We start from the raw sequence: 23,871 nt of genomic DNA on the forward strand, positions 1-23,871 counted from the left end.
GGGTGACCAGCATTTGCACACAGGTGTTGCTGCAAAGTTTTTGTGCTGCACAGGTGAAAGTCAAATTTAATGAGCAGTGCTCTTTTATGGCACGTAAAGTGAACGGAGACGGTGGAGGAGTCGGTAGACGGAGTCGGAAAAGAGGATTTTCCTGTGTAATGGGTAATGCCTGGGCAAAAAGTACGAACAGTAAAAATTGCACGTGGCATTTATAGGAATTTATGAAAATTCCTTTTCGCAAAAAGAAAGCGAAAGAAAGAAATGTGAACCGCAACCGACGAGGCAGCGGAATGTCAAAGTCACTTTCATTATGAAAAACAAAAGGCACGGAAACCACAATAGGAACGACAACGACGGCCATTAACGCCATTGATGAGATGATGTTGTTGTGCTGTGCAGGGGGGGTGGTCAGGGGGGAAACCACACACAAAGAAAGAGACAGAGAGAGAGAGAGAGAGAGAGAGAGAGAGAAAACGGAGCATGTGCATGAGGTGGGAACATAAAGAATTTCTTGATTAAGTTATGGGAATGTTGGGTACGCAAACGTCATGAGTGTTAGCTCTTGAACAATCCCAATCTGTGTGTGTGTGTGTGTGTGTGTCGCTCTCCCCCCTCTCTCCCTCTCCCTCTCTCTGACTGTCCAATTGCGACTCTGGTAGCATCAAGTCAATAAAGCATACTGATTAATGTCAAATTGTTGTTGTGTTTCGCCTTTTTGCATAAATTATGCATAAATCGCAAGCATTTGCCCATCCGTCGTTCGTCCTTCGTCCTTCGTCCTTCGACCGTCGTCCGTCGTCCTTTTCGCATTGCTCTGCTCCTTTTAAAGCCTCCATCAGCGAATGCCAATGCGTCGCAATGTGTCCTTGTCCCGTGTCCCTTATTCCTTGTTTCATGTTTCTTGTCGCGCCACGAACATTCCACAATAACAGCAACAACAAGAACAACAACAACGATTCTGCTTCGGTTCATTCTTTATGGGCACCAGCACAGCATTTAAGCTGTTTTAAGTCGCTTAACACACACTGCAAATAAAGCCATCAATTCGATTCGCACACAACAACTCTCGAATACCCTGTAAAGTGTGTGGAAAAGATTCTCATTACTCACATTCTTTAAACAATCCCTAACTTTCTTCAATCCGTTTTAAATTCAACTAATATAACCTCTTCTAACTAAACATAAATTCAAATGAGATCAACAATAAAATGTTCCTAGCTCGCTTTACTCTACCTAACCTCAAAAAAGGACAACCTAACCTCAATAAATGTTACTAGTTATCAGAAATAGTTGCAATTTTATTTTCTCTTTAGCATTTTCTACTACTTTTAGCTTTCTTTACTCAACCTAACCTCAATAATTGTCAGAGTTTTGTTTTCTTTGGCATTTTCAACTATTTTCCGTTGGCTTACTTTGTCAGGACATAAAATAACCTCTTCTAACTAAACTTAAATAGGACTGAAATCTACAATAAAATGTTCTTAGCTTCCCTTACTCTACCTAACCTCAAAAAAAGCACAACCTAACCTCAATAAATGTTACTAGTTATCAGAAATAGTTGCAATTTTATTTTCTTTAGCATTTTCCACTACTCTTCCTATGCATTTTAGTTTCATTCCTAATGCTCATCAAAAGATAATCAATATTTCAATATTTATAAATTGTATTATACAATTTTTTATTTGACATTTTATCACATATTAACGTATTCTTGTCGTTAAGTGAAGCTGATGTAGATGTAGCCCAATTTAAATGCAGACTGAATGTGTCAGCCGCATGTTGTTGACTTCTTTTGTCTTTTGTCTCAAATACCCTGTACAAATTAATTATCTTAAAAGAATGAATGCAAATTTATACAATTTAAATTGTTTTCTTTTTTCGCTGTATTTTCGTAGGCGGAAGTTTTCTTTATACGACAAAATAAAACCGTTTAATGAGGTGTGTCTTCTCAACACAATTTTAAGAGTCGACTTACTTTAACTTTGCTGTGTGAAACTTAAAATCTTTGTTGAATAAGAAATTAAGAATTTCAGCATTCGATTATTAAATGGGTTAAGAAATGTTGCGCTTAACTTACAGGGTATGTGCTAGTCATGTTCAGTAAGCGTTCGCATTTGCTGGCTTGTTTTTCTTAAACTTTGTGTTTCTTTTTTTTTTTTTTGTTGTGTTTTGTTTTCCGCTGTTTTTCTGCTTGATGCCGAAAATGCGGAAAAGCCGTCATAAAAAATGAAAATACGAGACAGCCGAAGCAACAACAACAACAACAAAAACAACAGCAACAATCAGGCACACAAAAATTGTGAATCTGTGTATAAATTTAATTTCCCCACACGAGAATTTCACATAATCACATTTTTTTTTTAAATGCAAGCGTTTTAAAGTGCCACACACACACAGACACTCGCTTTCTCCTCTCACACTCACACCTCAACAACAAAAATTTGAGGGATACAAAAAAAAAAAAAAAAAAGGAGGAGAAGAGTGAGGCAAAAAATGAGCATGGAGTTTTCATATGATGGGTTTGTCTCTTGCGTTGACATATGAAATATTAACGGGTCCAACGCACATCACACAAAAGTCAAGTGCAATGCGAAGCGGGAGGCGTGGCACAGATAGAGGGGTGGGGAAGGGGGCAGAGGGCAGGTCGCGCAATTTGCCATCAAGCGTAAAAACAAATTTACTTTAACGAGAGGACATAGACATAGAAAGAGCGAAAAGGTAGCAAAAAAAGAGATAGAGAGCGTTGCCAGACCTGACTGCAAAATGCTGCCAGACTGCCAGACTAGACTGTCAGCCTAACTCACTGACTGACTGACTGACTGACTGATTGACTGACTTGCCAGCTTGTGTGCTTGTTTGCTGTCAGCGTGTCAGACTGTTTGTATATAAATTAGAGTACATCAAAAGTTTGCAACATTAAATTTTTCTTCTTTATTCACACACGCACATACACACACACACACCTCTCGCTCGCTCTCTCTTTCTCGCTCTTGCACACACGTGCGATTGATGTGCACAGATAAATGTTTTAGCAAAATGAAGATGAAGCCGACGATGAGACTGTAATGATGACGCCTCTCCCCTCACTCCCTCCCCCACTCGCTACGTACGTTTCACACGCATCACACACACATGGCAACAGGCCTTAAACTGTGTTAGTGGCATTAGAAGGGAGTGAGAGAGAGAGAGTGAGTGAGAGAAATGGGGAAGCAGCAGAAGGAAGTTAGCAGCGGCTGATTAAATGTGCTTTGCATGCGTGTGCGTGGGCGCAAATGCAATGACAAGCAGCCAAAAGGCGATTACATGCGACGCACACACACACACGCACACGCACACTACTATGACTACACCTAGACACACATACACACACACATACAGAGAAAGAGAGGCTGCTCACGTTTTGTCTTTGCGTTACGCGTGTGCGCTTGCCACTTGACTTTCCGCCTTGACATTTTTGATTCGCCATTCATAATTGCATAGCCAAGCGGGCGTGCACGACTAGCCGATACCCAGTAGTTCCTTCAATTCTAATTCTAATCAAATTTCGGCTTGCAATGCGTAATTAATTCACTAAGCAGTCGAAAGGTAATTGTATAAGCAATGCTCGACGGGTGCATACCCTGTAAAATGCTTATGCAAATTATAAATTTAACTCAAAATTTAATGCTCGACTTGTAGATTCCCTTGAATATAGTCGTCTTAAGTTGCTTTAGTGAAACCAACGCGTTTTAGACTGACTAGCAGATACCTTAACTTAAGCGTATTTTTCGTATTACTTCGTTCATCATTAAGCAAAGTTCTGCAGCTCAAACTTGTGAATATTAGATGGCAATCGAGACATGTTCGACTTGTACATACTCTAGGAATTGTTCGTTTTAAGTTGCCTTAGTGAAAACAAAACTGATTACACCGACTAGCACATACCCTAACTTAAGCGTATTTTTTCGTATAACTTTGTTTGTTATTAAGCGAAGTTTTACAGATCAATTTTAGAAGGCAAATAGGGCACAAATTAGTTGGGAGTTCGATCTCAAAAGATTGCCAATCATACATGCGATAGAAGCATGTAATTTGCTTATGAATTGCAAATCAATGCTACCCTTTAAGCACTCTTACAAATACCAAATGCCATGTGCACATAATTCAGAGCAACCTTTGTGCTGGTCACGATTCACTTGGTTTTGTCATCGTTCTTCGTTCTCATGCTAGTTGTTGTTGTACGAGTTGACTTCTAGTCGTTGTCGTTGTCCTTGTTGTTGTGCTGTGTGCTGTCAAGGATCTGTCAGCTGTCTCCGTGTGCTGCTTCATGATATAACACAATTGGAATGACAATGCTTCTTATTTAAATATTCACTTTGGCTAGCCCCAAAAGTGCCACAAAATCCTCTCTCTCTCTCTCTTTCTATTGCTGTCTCTGTCGCTCTGTCGACCGCAATGGGGTCAACATAGTTGACGATAAAGCCGCAAAATATACTCACTGTACAGATTTGGAAATGCATTCAAATATGGATTTATTATTCCAGCTACACGTATTCCCAAATTATTATTATATTTAGTTCTACTTTCGTCTTTTTTGGAGATATTTTTAGGTTAGCTAAAAGATCGCAAGACTGTCAAGTGTTCACTTTACGCAATGCTAAAATCACTATTTTTTATAATATAATATATTGAATTAATTTCAACATTTTTATACACTAAATAATAACTTTAAAAGCGAAAAACTATATTTCTGGAATTGCATTCTATAAACTCGACGCTTCTCTCCTTTTATTCATTTGTTTCCTTGTCCTCAGTTTTTTTAAGTTTGTAAATTCAGGTTTTTGTTATGACAACAGTTCGTCAGCAAATTTTTTGAGCTGATAATTGTCTTTTCCTCTTTACAGAAATTTGTATGTATTGTCAATACATTTATGGATATAGTATATACATATATTTATTTTGCTTCATCTACACGCTTATCTGCGTTTGTTCTTATCTCTTTGTTCAAAAGTCTTTAAAACGCGGATTTTGCTATAAAGTCTCCAGCAGTTTGCATTTAACATATATGTATATGTATGTATGTTTGTATGATTGAGAATAATCATGCTGTGAATTGTATGAGCTGACTAGAGATGGACATAAAAAAGACCTTAAAGAAATAATTAGCTTGACACGAGAGTTCACGATTTCGTAATAAATTTACAAATCAGGTTTTATTTCATTTATTTTGCATATTATGTGAACATTTTATGAGAGTTTAGTGAAGAACTCAACTTTTATTCGATAAAATTCACTATACATATAAAAACTATTTTATAATTTCCACGAACTTAACTTTCGATATAATTGATTACAACTTTATAGCTATGCTACAATTTTAATAACTTTAAATATTAAATTTTTCTAAAAGAAAAAGTATTGAAAATCAATAAGTTAAATCTAAATGAAACAATTATTTTTGTATAGTCAACAAGCTTTGTCGTGATTATTATGCGATAGTTGCTATCGCACGTTGCGAATTTTGCACATCTCTAGCGGCCACTCTCTTAAAATGTTCTAAAAGATAAAGTATTGGAAATCAATAAGATAAATCTGAATGAAACAATTATTTTTGTGTAGTCAAAAGGTTTCGTCGTGATTATTCTGCGATAGTTGCTATCGCACGTTGCGAATTTTGCACATCTCTATCGGCCGCTCTCAGCTCGCTTATAAAGGAGATGGAAATGGGTGAAGCAATCGACGATTGAGCGACCGCATCGATCAGTGTGAATCGCGAGCTTCAACGATGAGGACGTTCTTTGCCGTCATTCTGTTGACCTTGGTGTCGGGTTCATGGTCAATATGCAAACTGAATATGCAGCAACCGTTTCCCGTTGTGGCCAAAACATTTGGCAGCAAAACGGCGATCCTCAAGCAACCGCTAGCCGAAGTTGAATTGTCGAACAACGAGACGGTGACCTTCTATTGCCCCCAGGGTGTGAGGATTAGTGGTCCCAGCGATGGCTATAACAATCCGAGGCGAACGTCAATCAATCAGCCAACGGTGGGTCTAACCTGTGGCGACGACGGCATCTATTTGGATGAACAGCGCATCATCGAAGCGATATCCGGCGGTTATGTCAGCTGCAATGCGGACATCACACGGACGCTGTACGAGAGCAATGTCAGTTTGATTGGCTGTGATCCCGTCGATGCTATGACATTGGTCATTGGCTATAAGCTAAAACGTTTAACGGAGGTGAAACTCTTGGCTTTGTGCTATGACCTGAGTGCATCGCATTTGCGTTTTGTCAATTTTCTGGCATATCCCGCAAAGAATGTGCTCCTAACGCCAGTGAATACGGACGATGTGCTTGGGAGATTGCAACTCGATAATATTATCAGTGGTCTCGATAAATATTTCAGCTACATCACAGTGTCGCAGTTCAATAGGCTGAGCAAACAGCAAACGCAGCTGGGTGAACTCTACGATGCGGAAATGTTCGATTATTCGAGTCTACTGCAGGATCAACAACAACAAAAGGATCTGGAGCAATACAATCATTTGCTTAACATTGTTTGGCTACGTAATTTACGCAAAGGCAATTGGAAACACTGGCTGCAAGCATTGCGTGCCGCTAACCATGACGATGACGATAAATTTGAGCTGCGTATCGGTGTATCGGGAATGGCAACGATGCCGCTCGGTCAGCGCTACAATGGGAGTCGCAGTCTGCAGCTGCTCGACAGCAACAGTGGCAACTCGCTGCAGGTGCCGGCTCATGTGTGGGCGCATGTGCGTTCACTGCAGCCAACGGGCACTGTAGCCGATGAGTTTGTGCTTGTTGCCCACAACTCACCCTATGTAAGTGCAAGCTGAGAGCGCTCACTCTCACTCTCTCTCTCTCGATTTGTTTTCATTTGCCTTAGTAACGCTCTCTTTGCGTGTTCTTTGCTCTCTCCCGCTCTCTGAGCAGGTTGATGTCTTGCAGTTGAGCACATTTTGCGACGACATTTGCCATGAGATCCCTTGGCTGCGCAAGAGTCTCTTTGCCGAACTACATTTGCTGCCCATCTTCGGTGTCGTTCACTGTTGTCGCGTCGATCAAGTGGATAAGCTAACGGACTTTGCTTACGGCAAGCAAAAACAACAGCAAGCACAACAACAACAACTATCTGCTTCATCTGCGTCATCGAAGCCGCCGACTGCGCGGCCTCTTATTCATGTTTAGTTTCGCTTAAGCTTGCCAAGCAGAGAGCATATTAGTCTCTCTCCCTCTCTCGCTCTTTCTGCATCTGTCTTACGCGTCTAAATATAACTCACAAAGCATCATTTGTTCTTCTCTGAGAGCTTTAAGTTCCGCATTCCGTTAGTTCGATGCTAAGCTGTGGATCTTCTTGCTCTGTGCTTTTTGAAGTCTCTTAAATATTCGGTGCACATTGAGTCATAAAAGTAATAAAAAAAGTTTTAAAAATTTGATTGAAAAAATAAACAACAAATTTGTTTGTAAAAATAAAAAATGTTGTATTTTTTATTTATAAACTAATAATAATGGAAATATTTGTAGTTAATTATAACCCATTTATATTTATCTATAACCCATTTTTGATTGCATTTGGCAATTTATTTGTTTTCAAAATTTTTGAAAATGCGAAACTCAAATTTCATAAATATACTTTTAATTTCGTATAGCTATAATTATGAAAACAAATCTTAAAAAATCATTTAAAATTCTATGGTCAATTAACATGAATAATTTTTGAGTTTATGTAAAATTTCATTTTGTTTCTTTGTAGTTGCATTCAACTAACAAACTTGTCGATTTTAAAGTGGTCTTTATAATTTGATTTCAATATTGAATTCAAATAGCTATTAAACGAATCGCTGCAATTTAAGCAATTTAAGAGCAGATCAAACAGAACAAGGACCACTTAAAACGCAAACAGAATAACTATACACAGCACTATGGAATAAATGCACATTTCGTGGGCAATAATATGTAGGAGAAGCATCATTTTTTCGAATATGGACAACTTTCCCCATAGTGTGCAGTGAGCGACAAATAAAAATGGATATAGGGATTTATGTATTTATTTCAAAATGAAAGGTCTCAAATGCGGCGCTCGTAATGACAGCAGCAGTTGATTCGAATTTAGTTGCAAAAACAGGGAGGGGAACAAAAACAAAAACAAAAAACCAAAAAAAAAAGCATCACACTGGGTCCCCATATCATTCATATTTATATGCAACTGAATCTCTGTGCACACTGCGTCTATGAATATTAAATCAAGCACGTTTATGTGCGTGTTGTGTATGTGTGTGTGTATGTGTGTGTGTGTGTGAGAGAGAGCTTTGTAATACCCTTTAAATAGTGCAAACTATTTGAAATTTAATAAGAAGAGAGTCCTGCTTTCTTTAAACTTCCCTAGATTCCACTTTAATATTTCAAATTAATGAAATTAACTTACTTCATAGCAACTACAACACTGCAGGGCATCCGATGGTCGATCAATCTAACCTAAAAAAAAAAAAATGGTTTGTTTTTATTTTTGATTTTTTTTTGTTTGCTTGATTTCGTTAAAAACTTTTAATTGGATTGCAACCGTTTTAATACTTTCATAACGCCAAACGCGCTTCCTTTTCGTCGCACAAAACTGAAAATCAATTAAAATGCCACACAGTCAACGGCGTTGAAGGCTAAAATCAGAGCGTTTTCCTCCCCCTACACTTCCACTCTCTCTCTTTTCTGTGGCGCTGTGGCAAAGAGACGGCCATAAGCCATCATCATCAACTGACAGCCAAGTGGCCAGCCCAAATCGATTTGTAACCACAAAGTATTGGGCCAACATCGCGAGTTCAGCAACTATCTATCGTGCATTCAAAATAAAACAAAACTTGAACGAACTTCATTCAAATGAATAAACTTAAGTTTATCAAGCGACCATTCCGAATTATGTTTTCGCAGTCATTTCACATTAAGTAACTTTAACTTGCAGCTCAATCAGTTGGAAGAAATTGAAGAGTTTTGTCCTTTTGCTCTTTTTAAGTAACTTTACGTGCAGCGCAATCAATTAGAAGAAGTTGAAGAGCTTTGTCCTTCAAATTTTCTTTTTTTTTTATATATATTTAATTACAGAATCTTTACAAGGTTTTTTCTTTAGCTTTTGATTTTTTTAAATAGTAGTTTAAATGCTTGAAAAGTCACTTATTAAAAGGTTTTTTAACTTACTGGACATTTTTATTAAGATCTATAACTAAAAACATCTTTTGGTATTCTTGCTTTTCAAAGTTTAGTGTTTACCCTTCAAAACTGAAATCTTTTCTCTTGAAATCTTGGTTTTCAAAGATTAGTGTTTACTCTTTAAAACTGAACATTATTCTCTCGAATTCTTAGTTTTCACAGTTTATCCTTTAAACTCTTAAAAAGTGAAAAAAAAATTGTCAACCTTTTTGAAATTTAATTACAATTCTAATTAAAAAGACCTTTTGATGCAATTCCCCCACGGTAATTAAAACAAGCTTTTAATTTTTTTTCATACTGGTATGGTGGTCATTTTTTTTTATTTTAGTTTTTATTAGATAATAGATTTTTGTTTTTAGCGTGAAGGCTTTTTTGTATATATTTTATTTATATATTTTGTTTTGTTTTTGTTTCTGTTTTTTTTTTTTTTGTTCTCTTTGTGTGTTACATTTTATATAAATTTTCATCTACATACATATATAGGTTTTGTGTTTTTTTATTTTGATTTGTTTTGGTTTTTATGTATTTTGTTTTTTTTTTTAGCCGTAGAACAATTATCACATCTTACATATATGTAGCTACACTTAAACGTATCCATTAAATGTTTGTGCATATGTATTTCTCTTCTCATCTGTTTTTTTTTTTTTCGTTTTCCATTTTTCACTTTTCTCATATTCATATTCGTATTTGTATGTTTGTATATCAAAAGTCTGTGTGTAAGTGGAGCAAATGCTTAAGAGTTGCATCAACTGTTCATCAGCAGCAGCAATAATTGGCCATCGAGTTGCAAATTTCGAAGAATTAACAAAGCTAAAGTCGAGTGTGCTCGACTGCGAGATACGCGCTACCCATTTTTTGAAGAAAACAAAACAGTGTGGTATTATTCTTAAAATATACCACAAAAAATACTAAAATATACCGAAGGTAATATTTGGTATATTTAAAGTGTTACATTTTTGTATATACCATAAACTACAAAATATACCGAGAATATACTAAAATTATACCAAAGTCAATATTTGGTATATTGAGAGTGTGCTACATTGTCAATATTTGGTATATTGATATAGTGTTATATTTAAAATATACTATGAAAAACAAAGCATATCGAAAATATGCCGAAGTCAATATTTGGTATATTTATAGTGATGCATTTTAAATATACCATAAAATAGTAAACATACCGAAAATATACTAAAACATGTAAAGTATATATTTGGTATATTGATATAGCACTACATTGAAAAAATACCATTGAGAAAAAAGTATACTAATAATATGCCAAAGTCAATATCTGGTATATTAATATAGTACTATATTTAAAATATACTATGGAGAACAAAGCATATCGAAAATATGCCGAAGTCAATATTTGGTATATTTATAGTGTTGCATTTTAAATATACCATAAAATAATAAATATACCGAAAATATACTTAAGCATACCAAACATAATATTTGGTATATTGACATAGTACTACATGGAAAATATACCATTGAGAAAAGTATACTATGCCAAAGTCAATATCTGGCATATTGATATAGTACTATATTTAAAATATACTATGAAGAACAAAGCATACCAAAGCATATCAATATTTGGTATATTGTTATAGTACTACATTGAAAATATACCAGATTTATAACCAAAGCTACTTAGACCAGTAGCAACTAGGCGGGTATCAAAATAAAGAGCATAAACGAATCACTCAGTGAGTGGAGTGAACAAGCTAGATTGCAAAGCAAAAATGGCGACGCTAGAGATGTGAGTCGTGCAAGGTCGTGTCACGCACGCTTTGAAGTTTTAGCGAACATGTGTGAATGGCAAGCAAACACACACAGAGACTGAATGGCTGCAGTCAATAATGTGAATGCTTAGAATGTACTTTGAATATTTATATTCACTGCAAGTTTAACCACGATTAGCTTTTGTGAATGCAAACGAGCGTAGTTTGTATATATGCTAAACATATTGTATGAATAAGAGAGTTGACCATGCATGATTTGAGCTGCATTGCAAATAATTGCAAATGTTGTGCGATTGTGCACATTCAATCGTCATGTATTGGTCAGGACTTTTGCCTGGCTGTTGGCATTGTTCCCTCTCAAGAGTTGCATTCATTAGAGTGGAAGAGGTAGAGAATGGGGGAGGGGGAGGGAGAGAGAGAGACGTTTGCTGTAGGCTCTTCTGGTCCTGGTAATTAGAGTTTGCCACGTCGCTGTTGCAGTCGCAGTTGATGCAGTCGCATCCTTTTATCTTGCCATTCGCATGATGCCGACTCTGGCTCAAAAGTTGGCTCATTTATATTGTATAAACAGTGCCGTTAGCTCATTGAAAACTGTTTCAGCTGTCGTCTCTCTTTCCCTCTCCCTCTTAGGCCGTCGGCCTAACTGCCTCGCCCCAAGCGACCATTCGACGCCATCCCCCATCTCTCATATTTATGCTCTCTGCTTTCATCTTTCTTGTTCATCGTCGTTTTCTTTGGCATCGCTTTTTCTTTTTTTTTTTGTTGTTGCTTTGTTTGTGTCATTTGCTTTAAGCTGGCGCTGAAAAGTATGCTACAATTTTTGCCCGCTGTCGGCAATTGGCAGCAATTTCAAAGGCAAAGCGAACTCGACTCAACTCAACTCGACTCGAGTTGAGCCTCCCAAAACGAAAACAAAAAAGAAGATTCATTAGTTATTTAGAGAAAGTTTTCACATTCGCTCGCCTCGTTGGCCTTTTGTCTTCTCTCGATTTCATTTCACGATAAAACTGCTGCTGCTGCTGCTGCTGATGACAATTCACAACAAGAGAAGACGCAGAAGAAGAAAAAAGAAGAGAAAAAAAACATTAAAATGAATATAATGAAGAAGCTGCTTTGCCAAGTTTCTACGTTTCCACTTTCGTAGCAAATTCACCACACACAAAAAAAAAAATATACATCAAGAAAGTGGAAATCAGAAGCGGCAAAAACAGCGTGTAAATCCATAGTTACAACTCAGTTTGTGTGTGTGTGTGTGTGTACCCCCTTTAATTTTCTGCCCGCCCCGTCCCGTCCCGTGACCCACAACACAAATGCAATCTAATCCATTACAATTGCAATCCGTAGTTCGCATTCGCATTCGCATTTGCCACACTTGCATTCGCATCCCGATTCCGATTCACATTCACATTCACATCCTGATTCACATTCTAGTAGATGCATTCGCCAAGCAAATCGCACTCGCCCTTCTCCAATGGCTTCAGCCAGAGCGGATTGTAGTTGGGGCACAATTTGCGATGGATGGGTATTTTGATTTGCACTGGCGTCGTCGCAACGCCCTCCCAGTTGTGACCCTCAAACCTCTGGCCATCCGATCTATTGCATTGCATGCTAAGCGGCTCCTGGATGTACATCGTATACAGCTGGTCAATGCGCGGCTGTGTCCACTCGATGCTGTGATAATTCACCGAACGTGCCCCGTTCAAGTGGATGCCATGCTGATGCTCCTTCCTGGCACATAGACAGAGAGACAGAGACAGAGAAAGAACGTTAGTGATAAAGTAGTAGAGATAAAGTCATGTGACTGCCGTTTTGCCTGCCACATTGCAATAGAGAGAGCGAACACAATGTCGCCACATTAAGGTGGCATTTTCAATTAGCAAATACCCGCTTTACTCCTCTCCTCTCCTCTTCTCTCCTGCTTCCATTAAATGCGCAATTTTCACTCTCTCTTTAAAGGACAGCATTTACATGGAATATTTATTAAGCGTGCGCGAAATAGCTGAGTAAACTATTTAATTAATGCTTCTGCTTGTGAGAACACTTTAAATGAAAGTCACGCTAGCATAAAATTGCATTCAAAATTAAACCACACAAAATAATATACTTCAAATATAAATTGTGCCATTTATTGTCAAAGATTGTGCTTATTAAAATGTCTGCAAACATTAACATTATTATTATTATTATTATTATTATTATTATTATTGCAACGAGTTGAGCCAGGTCTTCAAGTTAGCCTTTGCCATTGGAATTATTCCCAGAATTAGCATCGACAAAGAATACTGCTCTAAACAGAATACTAATAAACATATGTATATTGGTAATTCTCTGGCCTGAAGGCCTTAAGGAGTTTTATTCGTTTAAAATAAAGTAATAATAATAATTCTCTAGCGAAAACAATTTTAGCAAGCATGAAATCTTCAGTTGAGTGTGCTCGACTGTAAGACACTCGCCACCCATCTTGAATAAAAACCATATTCTATTAATATACCAAAAAAATACTGCAAATATACCAAAGTGAGATACAAGCTTGCCATTTTTAATGAAAGTAAATCAGTACTAACAGTACTATTCTTAAAATATATCAAAATATTATACCGCTAGAATACTAAAAATATACCAAATGTTGTATTTGGTATGTCGATATTATGTACCTATACATACTATATAAAGTGCAAAATATGCCAGATTGTCAGAATCAATGTTCCATAAATATAACAAAAAAATACTATAAAATATACTAACGGCTATATTTGGTATATCGACAGCATACAACATTATTCTAGAGTACGAAATATATCAGATTTGTTAATCAAAAATTTGTATGTGCCAAAAATTAAAATTAATTTCTCTTAAAATATAAAAATTAATTCATTAATCCAGCACATTAAGATTAATTTTTAATCAAAATTAAAAAAAATTGTAAATTGTCCATATATACATACATATATGTATATTAAGAGTAACTAAAAGAATTGTGTTTATTGAAGAGCCTTTGACTGGCATTAGAAATATTTAAAATTTTTTGCATATATTCCAAAGTTGAGAGCTCTCCAAGTAAATTATTTATGGCATTTATAAAGTTTTTCATTTCACAGCTTAATCGAAATGAAATGAAATCACATGCTAATCGAAGCTCAAGAGAATGACAGCTGCACAAATCCTCGGCAATTGTTCAAGAGATTTTTGAAAACAAAACAAATACGAAAAATATGCAAATAAAAAAGGAAAAAAAACCTTAAGAGCATTTACGTGTAGATTTATTTTGAATGTCACTCAGGAACGTGACAAGTTTTTGGACACTCGGCACACGTTTATCGTAAAATACTTTAAATATAAAAATGAACATATTTAAATTGCAGCTGTCAGCTTTATAGACAACAATGATTAATATAATTTATGAATAATACTGCGAGTGGCCTTTCAAATACATAATTGATTCAACGAAAGGCGCATTTAAAATTCAATCAACTTGGGAGCAATGCAAATTATACAAATAAAATGCATTGCAAATGCAATCAATGAAACTTGACTGACTGACTGCAATGCCAAAGTTAATTAAATTATAGTAATTAATTGTCAATTGAGCAACCAATTGCTGATGGAATTGTTAAAGTAAATGCAGCTCGATGTTCGATGATGATATATTTTGGTCATTAAGTTGAGAAAACATGGTCAACACATTGAAGTGCACTCGTTACTTAAATGCCTTTTGAAGCTGTAAATGTCAAGTGCTCTCTCTCTCTCTTTCTCTCTCTGTCCTCCAAATGCACTTTCAAGTGCGCGGAGTTAACACAAAGTAAACTATGTGCACAAAACTGCGCCATTTGGACCACGTTGAAATGGCTTAAAAGGTCTGCACAAAAACCAAAAAAAAAGTTGTGTAAAGAGACATCAGACAGATGGATATAAAAAGTGAGGAAGGGAGAATATTATCTTGTGCAATTCTTATCCAACTCTTTAAAAACTGTCAAATGTTATACTTTTTCTCTCTCTCTCTCTCTTTTTAGTTTGCAATGTTTCCTTTACCTTTTTGCGTTCATCGTGGCCGTTTTGCTATGCTTAACACCTCGTAAATCTTCATAACCTGGGCAGCAGAAGGAGCCGAAGGAGCAGCTACGCGCGCTGTCGCTTATTGAATCAGCTGCCTTTTGTCTAGAAGCCTTTAAACCATTTTAGGCTTTTGTAAATTTACCGCAATTCTCACCCAAAAATGCCGCAACGAAATTCAAAGCTGAAACTTGTAAGTCTCTAATCTAATGTAAACTTTTCTTGCTCTTGTTGCTGTTGCTGTTGCTTTTGTATTTTTCCCCGTTTTATTATTGTCGTGTTGTTTTTGTTGGGACCAAACCCATAAGGACAGCAGAGTGACTCGACTTTATTCGACTCGTTTTCTGGGTCTGGCCTCAACACGAACTTGCCAGTTTTCTCCCATCGTTTTCGCTCTGTTTCTTCTCCCCGTTCTCGTTCTCATTCTCGTTCTGGGTTTTCGCTCTGGCCATGCCCATTAACGTTGGCAATTAGCGTGCACCTTGGCGTCGCCTGCTTTTGGGACAGTCAGGAAGTTGAAGACATTTCCGTTATGAATACTGCGTACGAACGACGAAGAGCTAGCGAGATAGAGCGAAAGAGCGGCAAAGAAGCATATTGCCACGGACGGAGAAGGAGGAGGTGGAGGCGGAGGTGGTGCCCCACAACCGGAGCCACAACAAACGCCGGAATGCCAAACTTTTGCCTTTGATGGCAAAGAAAAAAAACCGAGCGAAAAGGACGCAATCAGGCAGCACACAGTGGTAAGAATATCCAAATGCACATCCAAAAACAGAAAACATATGTAAATAAACGCAAGAAATCAAAGAGTTATTCAAATTGTAATATGACAAACAAAAAAAAGAAAATCTATGTAAGAAATGCACATCCAAATTGTTCTAATGTTACAAAAAACAAAAATCGTATGTCAACAAAAATACTAAGCTTTTCCTTGAATTACTTTTCTGAATAAATTTTCTGTATTTATTTAAAAACAATCCAAATTTTTATTTATTTACTGTAATAAATTATATTTTGAATAATTTCTGAACCATATACAGCTGCAATCTCTCAAAGGAAACTTAAAGATCTTGGTTGAGTTGCCGCAAAAAACGAATTGAAAAAAAAACCAGCAATTTACATTGCATACTTTTAGGGGCACCCAAACAAAGCATTCAAGCCAAACTAAAATCGGTCATAACTTGGCCATATCTTGCCGCATTTTCAAAGGACACATATTGCTAGGATCACAAGGACCTCCTCTATCGATTGGCATCAAAAAAACCACAAGGTCATCTAAGAATCCAACACTTAAAATTTTCTTGATTCATGCCCAAAGAAAACATGCAAAATACATAAATTGCAGGATATCTCAATAACCACAAGGACGATTTTAATGTCCTTTGGCCAGACGATAGGCCTCATTATTGCGCACCGTTTGACATATTGCTTGCCAGGATACGCAAGGACACACACGAGTTATAGCCAATTTTCTCTATACAAAAAAGTCCTTTTATCTCGGCTCCTGTAAGGATGTTCGTCCTTTTGAAAATTCCAATCAGTTTATATTGATTATAACTATCTTTGTGCCAAAGGACATCGCGATCGCCCTTCAAATGACCGAGATACGGTGGATTTTATGAAATTTTGGCATTTTTTCTATGCCGACCCCTTAAAAAATTTTCGCTTATAATTTTTGAAAGGAAATTGAAAATCTTGAAATGCCAATCGATAGTATTAGTTAACGTGATTACAAAAAAGCAAGTCCTTGCCAGATCCTTAAGGATTTGGCAGAGATATGACAAGAAAACCAAATGTTTGCAAGTAATTTGGGGCATCCTCAAAGTATGCAACAAAAAATTAAATACTTTTGAAACAGGTTTTTTTCGGTTGCTTTCAAATTTGGCGCTTTACAAATTTCATAGCATACTTTGAGGGTGCGAAGAGGGTATTTTTTCGAAAACTAGCTATATCTCTGCCATATCCTGACGGATTTTTAACGGACACATATTGCTTAGATCGCAAGGACCTCCTTTATTGAATGACATTAAAAAAAACATGGAATCATCTCAGATAAAAAATTTTTTAATTTTTCTGTCGGGGGCCAAAGAAAAAATGCGAAAATCATAAGTTTCAGGATAACTCGAGAACCGCAAGGACTATTTGAATGTCCTTCGGCACGATCAGAGCTCTCCTCAAAGAACTTCGTTTGACATATGACCTGCAAGGATCAGACAGGATATGGCAGAGTTATGCGCAATTTTATGTTTAGGTACAATTCCTTTTATCGCGGGTCCTGTAAGGACTTTTTTCCTTTTAAATACATCAACTTATTTTTGCAAATTGCATTACGATCGTTTTTCAGCGCAATTTCTGATTTGTTGCCATTTTTCCTATATCAACCCCTTGAAAATATTTCAGGCCGATTCTATGATAATATCCTTAAAATCCTTGGATGCCAATGGCTAGTAATAGATGCCCTGATCAGAAAAATGTATTTGCTGGCTAGATCCTGTGAGATGTTGCAGAGCTATGCTAAAAAACAAATGTCCCTATATTTCAGCTATATCCTGGCGATATTTCAGAGGACACATAGTAGATAGTAAATTCAAGGATAACCTTACAGCTACAATTTCGAACAGAATAAAATAATTGTTTGCATAAACGTTTATGCGATTTTTATTTGTGTTTTTTAAATTAAAATCAGCATGCTGTTAAACACAATTCAATAAAAAAAATACATTTTAATTAAGATTTAACGCGAGTTTTTGAATTTAACTATTATGAAAACTAACATACAATGCAAAAACGACTTAAAATAATTCAATAAATAAATACGTTATTAATTTTCACTGCGTTGTCCCACTGTGCAGCGAGCAGAGTTAAAAGTAAGCTGCTGGACACTACAGATATCCCTGAACCCCCCTGGCAGGCAACTCCTTCCATTTGTTGTAAAGTACAAAACACGAGAGGAAGACAAAGATCCGCTTACCGTTTCATGTAGATGAAATAATTCTCGAGCGTCTCCTCCGAAACGGAACTCTTGCACACCTCCAACTTGGTGGCCGGATAGTAGTGTATATAGTTGACGCACATCTCATCGCTGATGGAGAATCCCCCGAGCGTGGCATTTGCATCGGCAAGCGTATTGTAATAGCATGTGGTGACCAATGCGTCGCCCTGTCGAGTGGGAATAAAATGTGTGTATTCAAATGTTAGTCTCTAACTAAAATGTGTGAAAATGGGGGTAAATAAATTCGAAAGGCAACCGGATTAAGAAGAGGTGTCAACTGTAGATACTGGTCCAAAAATAACAGTCGAGTGTGCTCGACTACCCATTTTAAACAAAATCAAGGCTGTGCAATAGTAATTTTAAAATATACCAAATTAATATACCGTAAAAATACTAAGATTATACCAAAGGCCATATTTGGTATATGCCAAGTTAATATACCACAAAAATATTAAAAATATACCAAAGGTCATTTTTGATACGTCCCAAATTAATATACAACAAAAACTACTAAGATTATGTCAAAGGTTATTTTTGTTTATACCAAGTTAATTTACCGCAAAAAATACTGAAAAATATACCAAAGACTATTTTTGGTATACAAAAATATTAAAAATATACCAAAGGTCATTTTTGATACATACTAAATTAATATACCACAAAAAATACTAAGAATATGTCAAAGGTTATTTTTGTACATATATACCAAGTTAATGTATTGCAAAAAATACTAAAAATATACCAAAGACTATTTTTGGTATACATATACAGTACCACATTTAGAATATACCACATAGTGCAAAATATACCAGACTAACAGCCAAAGCGACTAAGACCCGTAGAAGGTAGGTAGACAAAAGAATTTCTTAAATAGTTTATACAAGTATCTAGCTTCAAAAGTACGTTTTTTATCGATTTGCAGGGCGAACTTGATCTGCGTGCTGTCGAAAATTATAGCTCTATCTCTTATGGTTTCTAAGATGTAGGTGTTCATACGAACGGACGGACAGACAGACAGACGGACATGGGTATATCGTCTCGGCTTATGACCCTGATTAAGAATATATATACTTTATAGGGTCGGAAATGCCTCGTTCGGTCTGTTACACACATCTTCTTCTGCACTTTGGCTAGCGGGTATAAATATTTGTATGTCCCTTTATGATTTCAGAGAAGTGCCCGCCTTTTGCTCTATAATCTTAACACTTTTTAAGCAGGGGGTTGGAAGGCGAGTGGCAGACTTACCGGCAAAACGCGTGGCTTGTAATGCAGAGTGCGCATTTCCTGGAAATGATTCGAATAGTAATCATCGCGATTCACCTCGCGCAACTCCTGTTCGCCGCGAAAGTGTCGCGTGAGGACGCGAACGCCACGCAAATGCGTGTGCAGCTGCGATCCAAAGATGATGATACCCGTCCTCGGCAACGCAGACCGTGTGCAATCGGCGACACAATATCCGCTCAGCGGGAAGGCCGTTTGTCCTGGTGGTATGGCCATTTTATCGGTATATTCCAGGCCCAGTTCCATCACGCCGGCGTCGTATTGACGCAGCGTCTTTGACAATTTAATGCGAAAGCCCGAGCTATCCACGAGACCTGCAGGGCGTATGATTAATATTAATGCAATTGCTGCCAAATTGGGGGAGGTTTCCAACTACACACAAACACACACAGACGCAGAGGGGTGAAGAGGGGGAGTGGAGGCTGAGTGGTGCACTCAACATGCTGTTTGCCACACGGCTCTTGTGGCCATGTAATGCGCGACGACGACGCTGCCGTCGCAAGGACACAAGGACACTTGAAGCAGCAATAATGACATTGCTCCTGTTTGCGATGGCGTTGCCGCTCGTTCTCGTTCTCGTTCTCATTGCTCGTTGTTATTTATACAAAAGTTTTAATGAAATCTCCCCTATGCATTTCACTTCCGTCTACCCTTCTATATACGTATGTATGTAGCATATCGTTCTCTTTCTCTGTGTGCAACACTTGACAAAATACACACACACACAGAGAGAGGGAGAGAAAGAGATTTTAAGTGGTGCGCAAGTGAGAAGAGGCAACTTCTCAACAATCATCAAAATCGAATTACATTTGCCATTGTCAGAATGTGGCCAACTTTTGTTGCGACAAAGTTGCGACTCGTCGTCGCACTTCCTGTTTTGTCAGTCTTGCTTAATTAACTAAAATATGCCAAGTGTACTACTATAGTTGCAATCAGCAATCAAATTGGCAGCTCAACAAGCGTGCAAATCAACGAAACATCGTTTGCCACTCAGCTGTAGAAATTGCATGTTTGCCAGTGTTGGTAAATTAATCAAATATACACATGACCAAGCAGACATTCTATGATTATCAATATATCAAAATCTGTCTTTTTATTGTTGATAAAAACATGAAGTTGTAGGAAATTGTTCACTACTCTTCAGCTTATCAAAATTGATATTCCTTAGTGTTGGAAACTGCACCAAACATTAAATATAACAGAGAGTATAACTCAACAGTTGTCGCAATGAACTAGTAATGATAAGTTACTAATAAGTCTCAAACGGTAAATAAGTAAGTCACATCATATTTGAGTTTGTTTATCAACAGCAGAGCAGTGTTGGTAAATTAATCAAATTTACACTGACGAAGCAGACATCCTATGATTATGTTTAAATCCATATCAATATATCAAAATCTGCCTAACTATGGTTGATAATGTAATCAAAATGTAGAAAATGCTTCATTACTTTTTCGCTCATCAAAATGTACTATTTATCAGTGTTGAAAAATGCACAAATAGTTATCGTAATGAAATAGTGAGACAAGTAATCAGTCAAATAAATTGCTATAGTAATATAACTATAGAAAATGCTTCACTACTTTTTAGTTCATAAAATTTGTTATTTACCAGTGTTGAAAAGCGTACAAAATAAAAAATGTAATAGATCAACAGTTCTCGCGATGAAATAGTGATGACGAGAGGGTTATAAGTTGATCAAAATCAAATCAAATCAAAATGTAGAAAATGCTTCATTACTCTTTGGCTCCTAAAAATTTGCTATTTATCAGTGTTGAAAAATGCACAAATAGTTATAGTAATGAAATAGTGAGACAAGTAATAAATTGCTATAGTAATATAACTATAGAAAATGCTTCACCACTTTTTTAGTTCATAAAAATTTGTTATTTACCAGTGTTGAAAAACGTACACAATAAAAAATTGAATAGATCAACAGTTCTCGTAATGAAATAGGGATGACGAGAAGTTGAAGAAGTTGATAATGTAATCAAAATGTAGAAAAATGTTTCATTACTCTTTGGCTCCTAAAAATGTGCTATTCATCAGTGTTGGACAATGCACCAAATATGCAATTTAACAGACCCGCAAGTCAATAGTTATTACAATGAAATAGTGGTGTTAGGTTAGTAATAAGTCAAACAGTAAATAAGCAAAAGTGGTCAACGTTAGACCGCATTTGAAACATTTTACCCCCCAGCAAAGCAGTGTTGTTAAATCAGCAACTAAGAGAACGTAATCCCAGGTCAGTCCAAGAGCTCAACCACTACAACCACTGCGATAAATATAAAAGCGCAACAATAGTCTTTCGAGTGACTTTGCATTTTCGCTCGCCCCTTTTGGCTGTTCAGGGTTTAATAATTGAAAATGGCAGCAGAGCAGAGCACAGGACATTTCGCACTCACCTGTCTGGAGTTCGGGATTATTGAAGTGCACCTCGAGTCGCACATAGGGATTATAGCCATCACCACCGATTGGCAGGCCAGCCTCTGGTGGATACGTAAATGTGCTCGCCCCCATGGCCCACAATGCCATCACCTTGGAGCAGACTTTCGCCTCGGCGGGCAGCTGCTCGCAGTCACCATTATATAGCGGTATCTCTACATGCGGATCCGTCTCGCAGTGAAAGACCTCCATGTGATGGACGATGCCCGGTGTTTTAATGATTGGCTCGAATTGCACAATGTGCAGTCGCTGCTTTGTCACATCGTCGAGTCGCTGCACATGACACCAATACGTTGTTTCACGCACCGGAACTGAAGCCTGCTCCAATGTGATTTCAATTTGATTCAAGTCGCTCTCGGGTATCAGAATCTTATCGGCACGCAACAGTTGCAACATCTTGAGACCAGCCTCATGCGGTGCCGTCACATTGGGCAGAGCAAACTGATGATCCTCTAGGGCCAGCTCAGATTCGCCACGAGCCCAAACCACATACATGGTGCCCTCCTAAAACGCAAAAATAATAATCAGAAAAAAAACGAAATACTAAACTAAAAGTAAACACTCACATGAAGCCGCAAATCGAGCGGATCACAGGTATCGAATTTGCGTTTAAAAGCCAAGGTGAACTCATCCATTTTGAAGACTTCGCAGTCCTGCTGGTAATCCTTGCGCACCCAATGACCATCCGGACTGGTGTAGGTGTCGGTGACCACATTGAAGAAGCCATTCTGATTCTCAAAGAAACAAATGTCCGCATCGGCGAGACCGCCGCGCTTTGAGAAGCCCAAATAGAACCAACGATGCTGCTCGTTGAATGCGTTCTGCAAATGGAAGAGCACCTCCTGCTTGTACCAATCGACCATCCAGCTCAGCTTGATCTCCTTGTCGTCGAGATAGATCTCGTGCAGTTTGGTATCCGAGAGACCTGTGGATGAAAGATTGAAGAATTTTTAATATTTATGCAAACTTTAAAGCAACTTAATCTAGTCATAAGTTTGTTAGTTAATGGAAGGAATACAATATTAACTAATAAGAAATCGAGTGTGCTACACTGTGACATACCCGCTAGCTTTTTTCTTAAAATATACTAAGTTAATATACTGAATTAAATACTAAAATATACTAGTCTTCATTATAGCATTATTCTCAAAATATACTGAATGAAATACTAAAATACTAAAGACTTTTGGCCGAATATCTTATTATTCTTAAAATATACTAAATTAGTATACTAAAAATACCGAAACATACCGAATAATATATAAAAGACAGTCTATATTAGTCTTCATTATAGCATTATTCTCAAAATATACTAAACCAAATACTAAAATACTAAAGGCTTTTGGCCGAATATCTTATTATGCTTAATATATACTAAGTTAATATACTAAAAATACCAAAACATACCGAATAATATATAAAAGACAGTATTATTCTTAAAATGTATTTAAACTATTTTTAACTAATATATTGAAAAATACTAAAATATGCCAAATATATTAATATATTTTCAAAAAATACTGAAATATATAAAATGCAGTATTATTCTTGAAATGTACCATATTTATATACTGCAAAATTCTAAAGTACACAAAATGCTATATTTGGTATATCGATCTACTATAACATTTATTGTAAATCCTTTAATTCGAAAGGAGAATCATTAAATTCAGGATAAGAAATCAATCATTTAATTACAAAGCTTAAATTTTCCGGCAACCACAAAAAAAAAACTTCCTTGAGACTTGGTTTATATTATGAGTTAGGTAATAAACAAATCTAAAACTTGTGGTACTAATTCTAGTTTAATACAAAATGTCGGCCAGTTCTTGATTATCACAATTAAGCGTTGAAGAAGTGAAGATAAAATAAAACACTTTAAATTTCAAATAGGTTATTTGCAAAATAATATCTCAAGTGTCAGTTAACATCGTAGCTCAAAAGGTTAACTGACTTTCGACATCGAATCCACCTTGAGCAATAAAACAATGTTTCACCCGCAGACAGTCTGTCGGAGTCGGAGTTCAGTCGCATCTTCCTTAGAGTGCGCGTTCGGTGGTTTTTCAATAAAATATCCTGTCAATGTCAATGAAATTGACTAACGCAAGGCAAAGTCGCTGCTATTCAACATTTTTGCTAGTTGTAGAAAAGTGAA

General features: G+C 36.8%; 3 protein-coding genes and 1 long non-coding RNA gene across 11 annotated transcripts in view; 3 read left to right on the forward strand and 1 right to left on the reverse strand.

Annotated features, from left to right (window-relative positions):
* Positions 1-15,795, forward strand: part of LOC133847244 (uncharacterized) — a 52,848-nt gene extending 37,053 nt beyond the window's left edge. For 4 of the 5 annotated variants that reach the window (XR_009895148.1, XR_009895145.1, XR_009895147.1 and 1 more), the window contains 2 exons: positions 14,959-15,191; positions 15,473-15,795. This is a non-coding gene — a long non-coding RNA (uncharacterized LOC133847244). Of the gene's footprint in view, positions 1-14,958; positions 15,192-15,306; positions 15,404-15,472 lie in introns of those variants that run through there. The other variant, XR_009895149.1, reaches the window with a different exon arrangement.
* LOC133847216 (nuclear pore complex protein Nup153) overlaps positions 1-23,871 on the forward strand; it is a 184,394-nt gene that overhangs the window by 66,934 nt on the left and 93,589 nt on the right. The window lies entirely within an intron of this gene.
* Positions 5,719-7,426, forward strand: LOC133848412 (uncharacterized). Its single transcript, XM_062283969.1, has 2 exons — positions 5,719-6,823; positions 6,936-7,426. Exons 1-2 carry the CDS (start codon positions 5,765-5,767, stop codon positions 7,188-7,190), a joined length of 1,314 nt encoding a protein of 437 aa, XP_062139953.1. The 5' UTR covers positions 5,719-5,764; the 3' UTR covers positions 7,191-7,426.
* LOC133847226 (tyramine beta-hydroxylase) overlaps positions 10,811-23,871 on the reverse strand; it is a 52,322-nt gene continuing 39,261 nt past the window's right edge. For all 4 annotated transcript variants that reach the window (XM_062282127.1, XM_062282124.1, XM_062282126.1 and 1 more), the window contains 5 exons: positions 22,283-22,641; positions 21,677-22,220; positions 19,236-19,585; positions 17,970-18,157; positions 10,811-12,676 (listed from right to left, as the gene is read on the reverse strand). In XM_062282127.1, the coding sequence (XP_062138111.1) occupies positions 12,376-12,676; positions 17,970-18,157; positions 19,236-19,585; positions 21,677-22,220; positions 22,283-22,641 (1,742 nt within the window). In that variant the 3' untranslated portion in view covers positions 10,811-12,375. The remainder of the gene's footprint in view (positions 12,677-17,969; positions 18,158-19,235; positions 19,586-21,676; positions 22,221-22,282; positions 22,642-23,871) is intronic.

The sequence above is a fragment of the Drosophila sulfurigaster genome, chromosome X (assembly GCF_023558435.1).
Source record: "Drosophila sulfurigaster albostrigata strain 15112-1811.04 chromosome X, ASM2355843v2, whole genome shotgun sequence".
NCBI classification, from domain to species: Eukaryota; Metazoa; Arthropoda; class Insecta; order Diptera; family Drosophilidae; genus Drosophila; species Drosophila sulfurigaster.

Bases quoted from the DNA above. Each gene is read 5' to 3' on its own strand.
- LOC133848412 (XM_062283969.1), top strand. From the start codon at position 5,765: ATGAGGACGTTCTTTGCCGTCATTCTGTTGACCTTGGTGTCGGGTTCA. The intron at 6,824-6,935 runs GTAAGTGCAAGC...CTCTCTGAGCAG, and splicing joins TTGCCCACAACTCACCCTAT to GTTGATGTCTTGCAGTTGAG.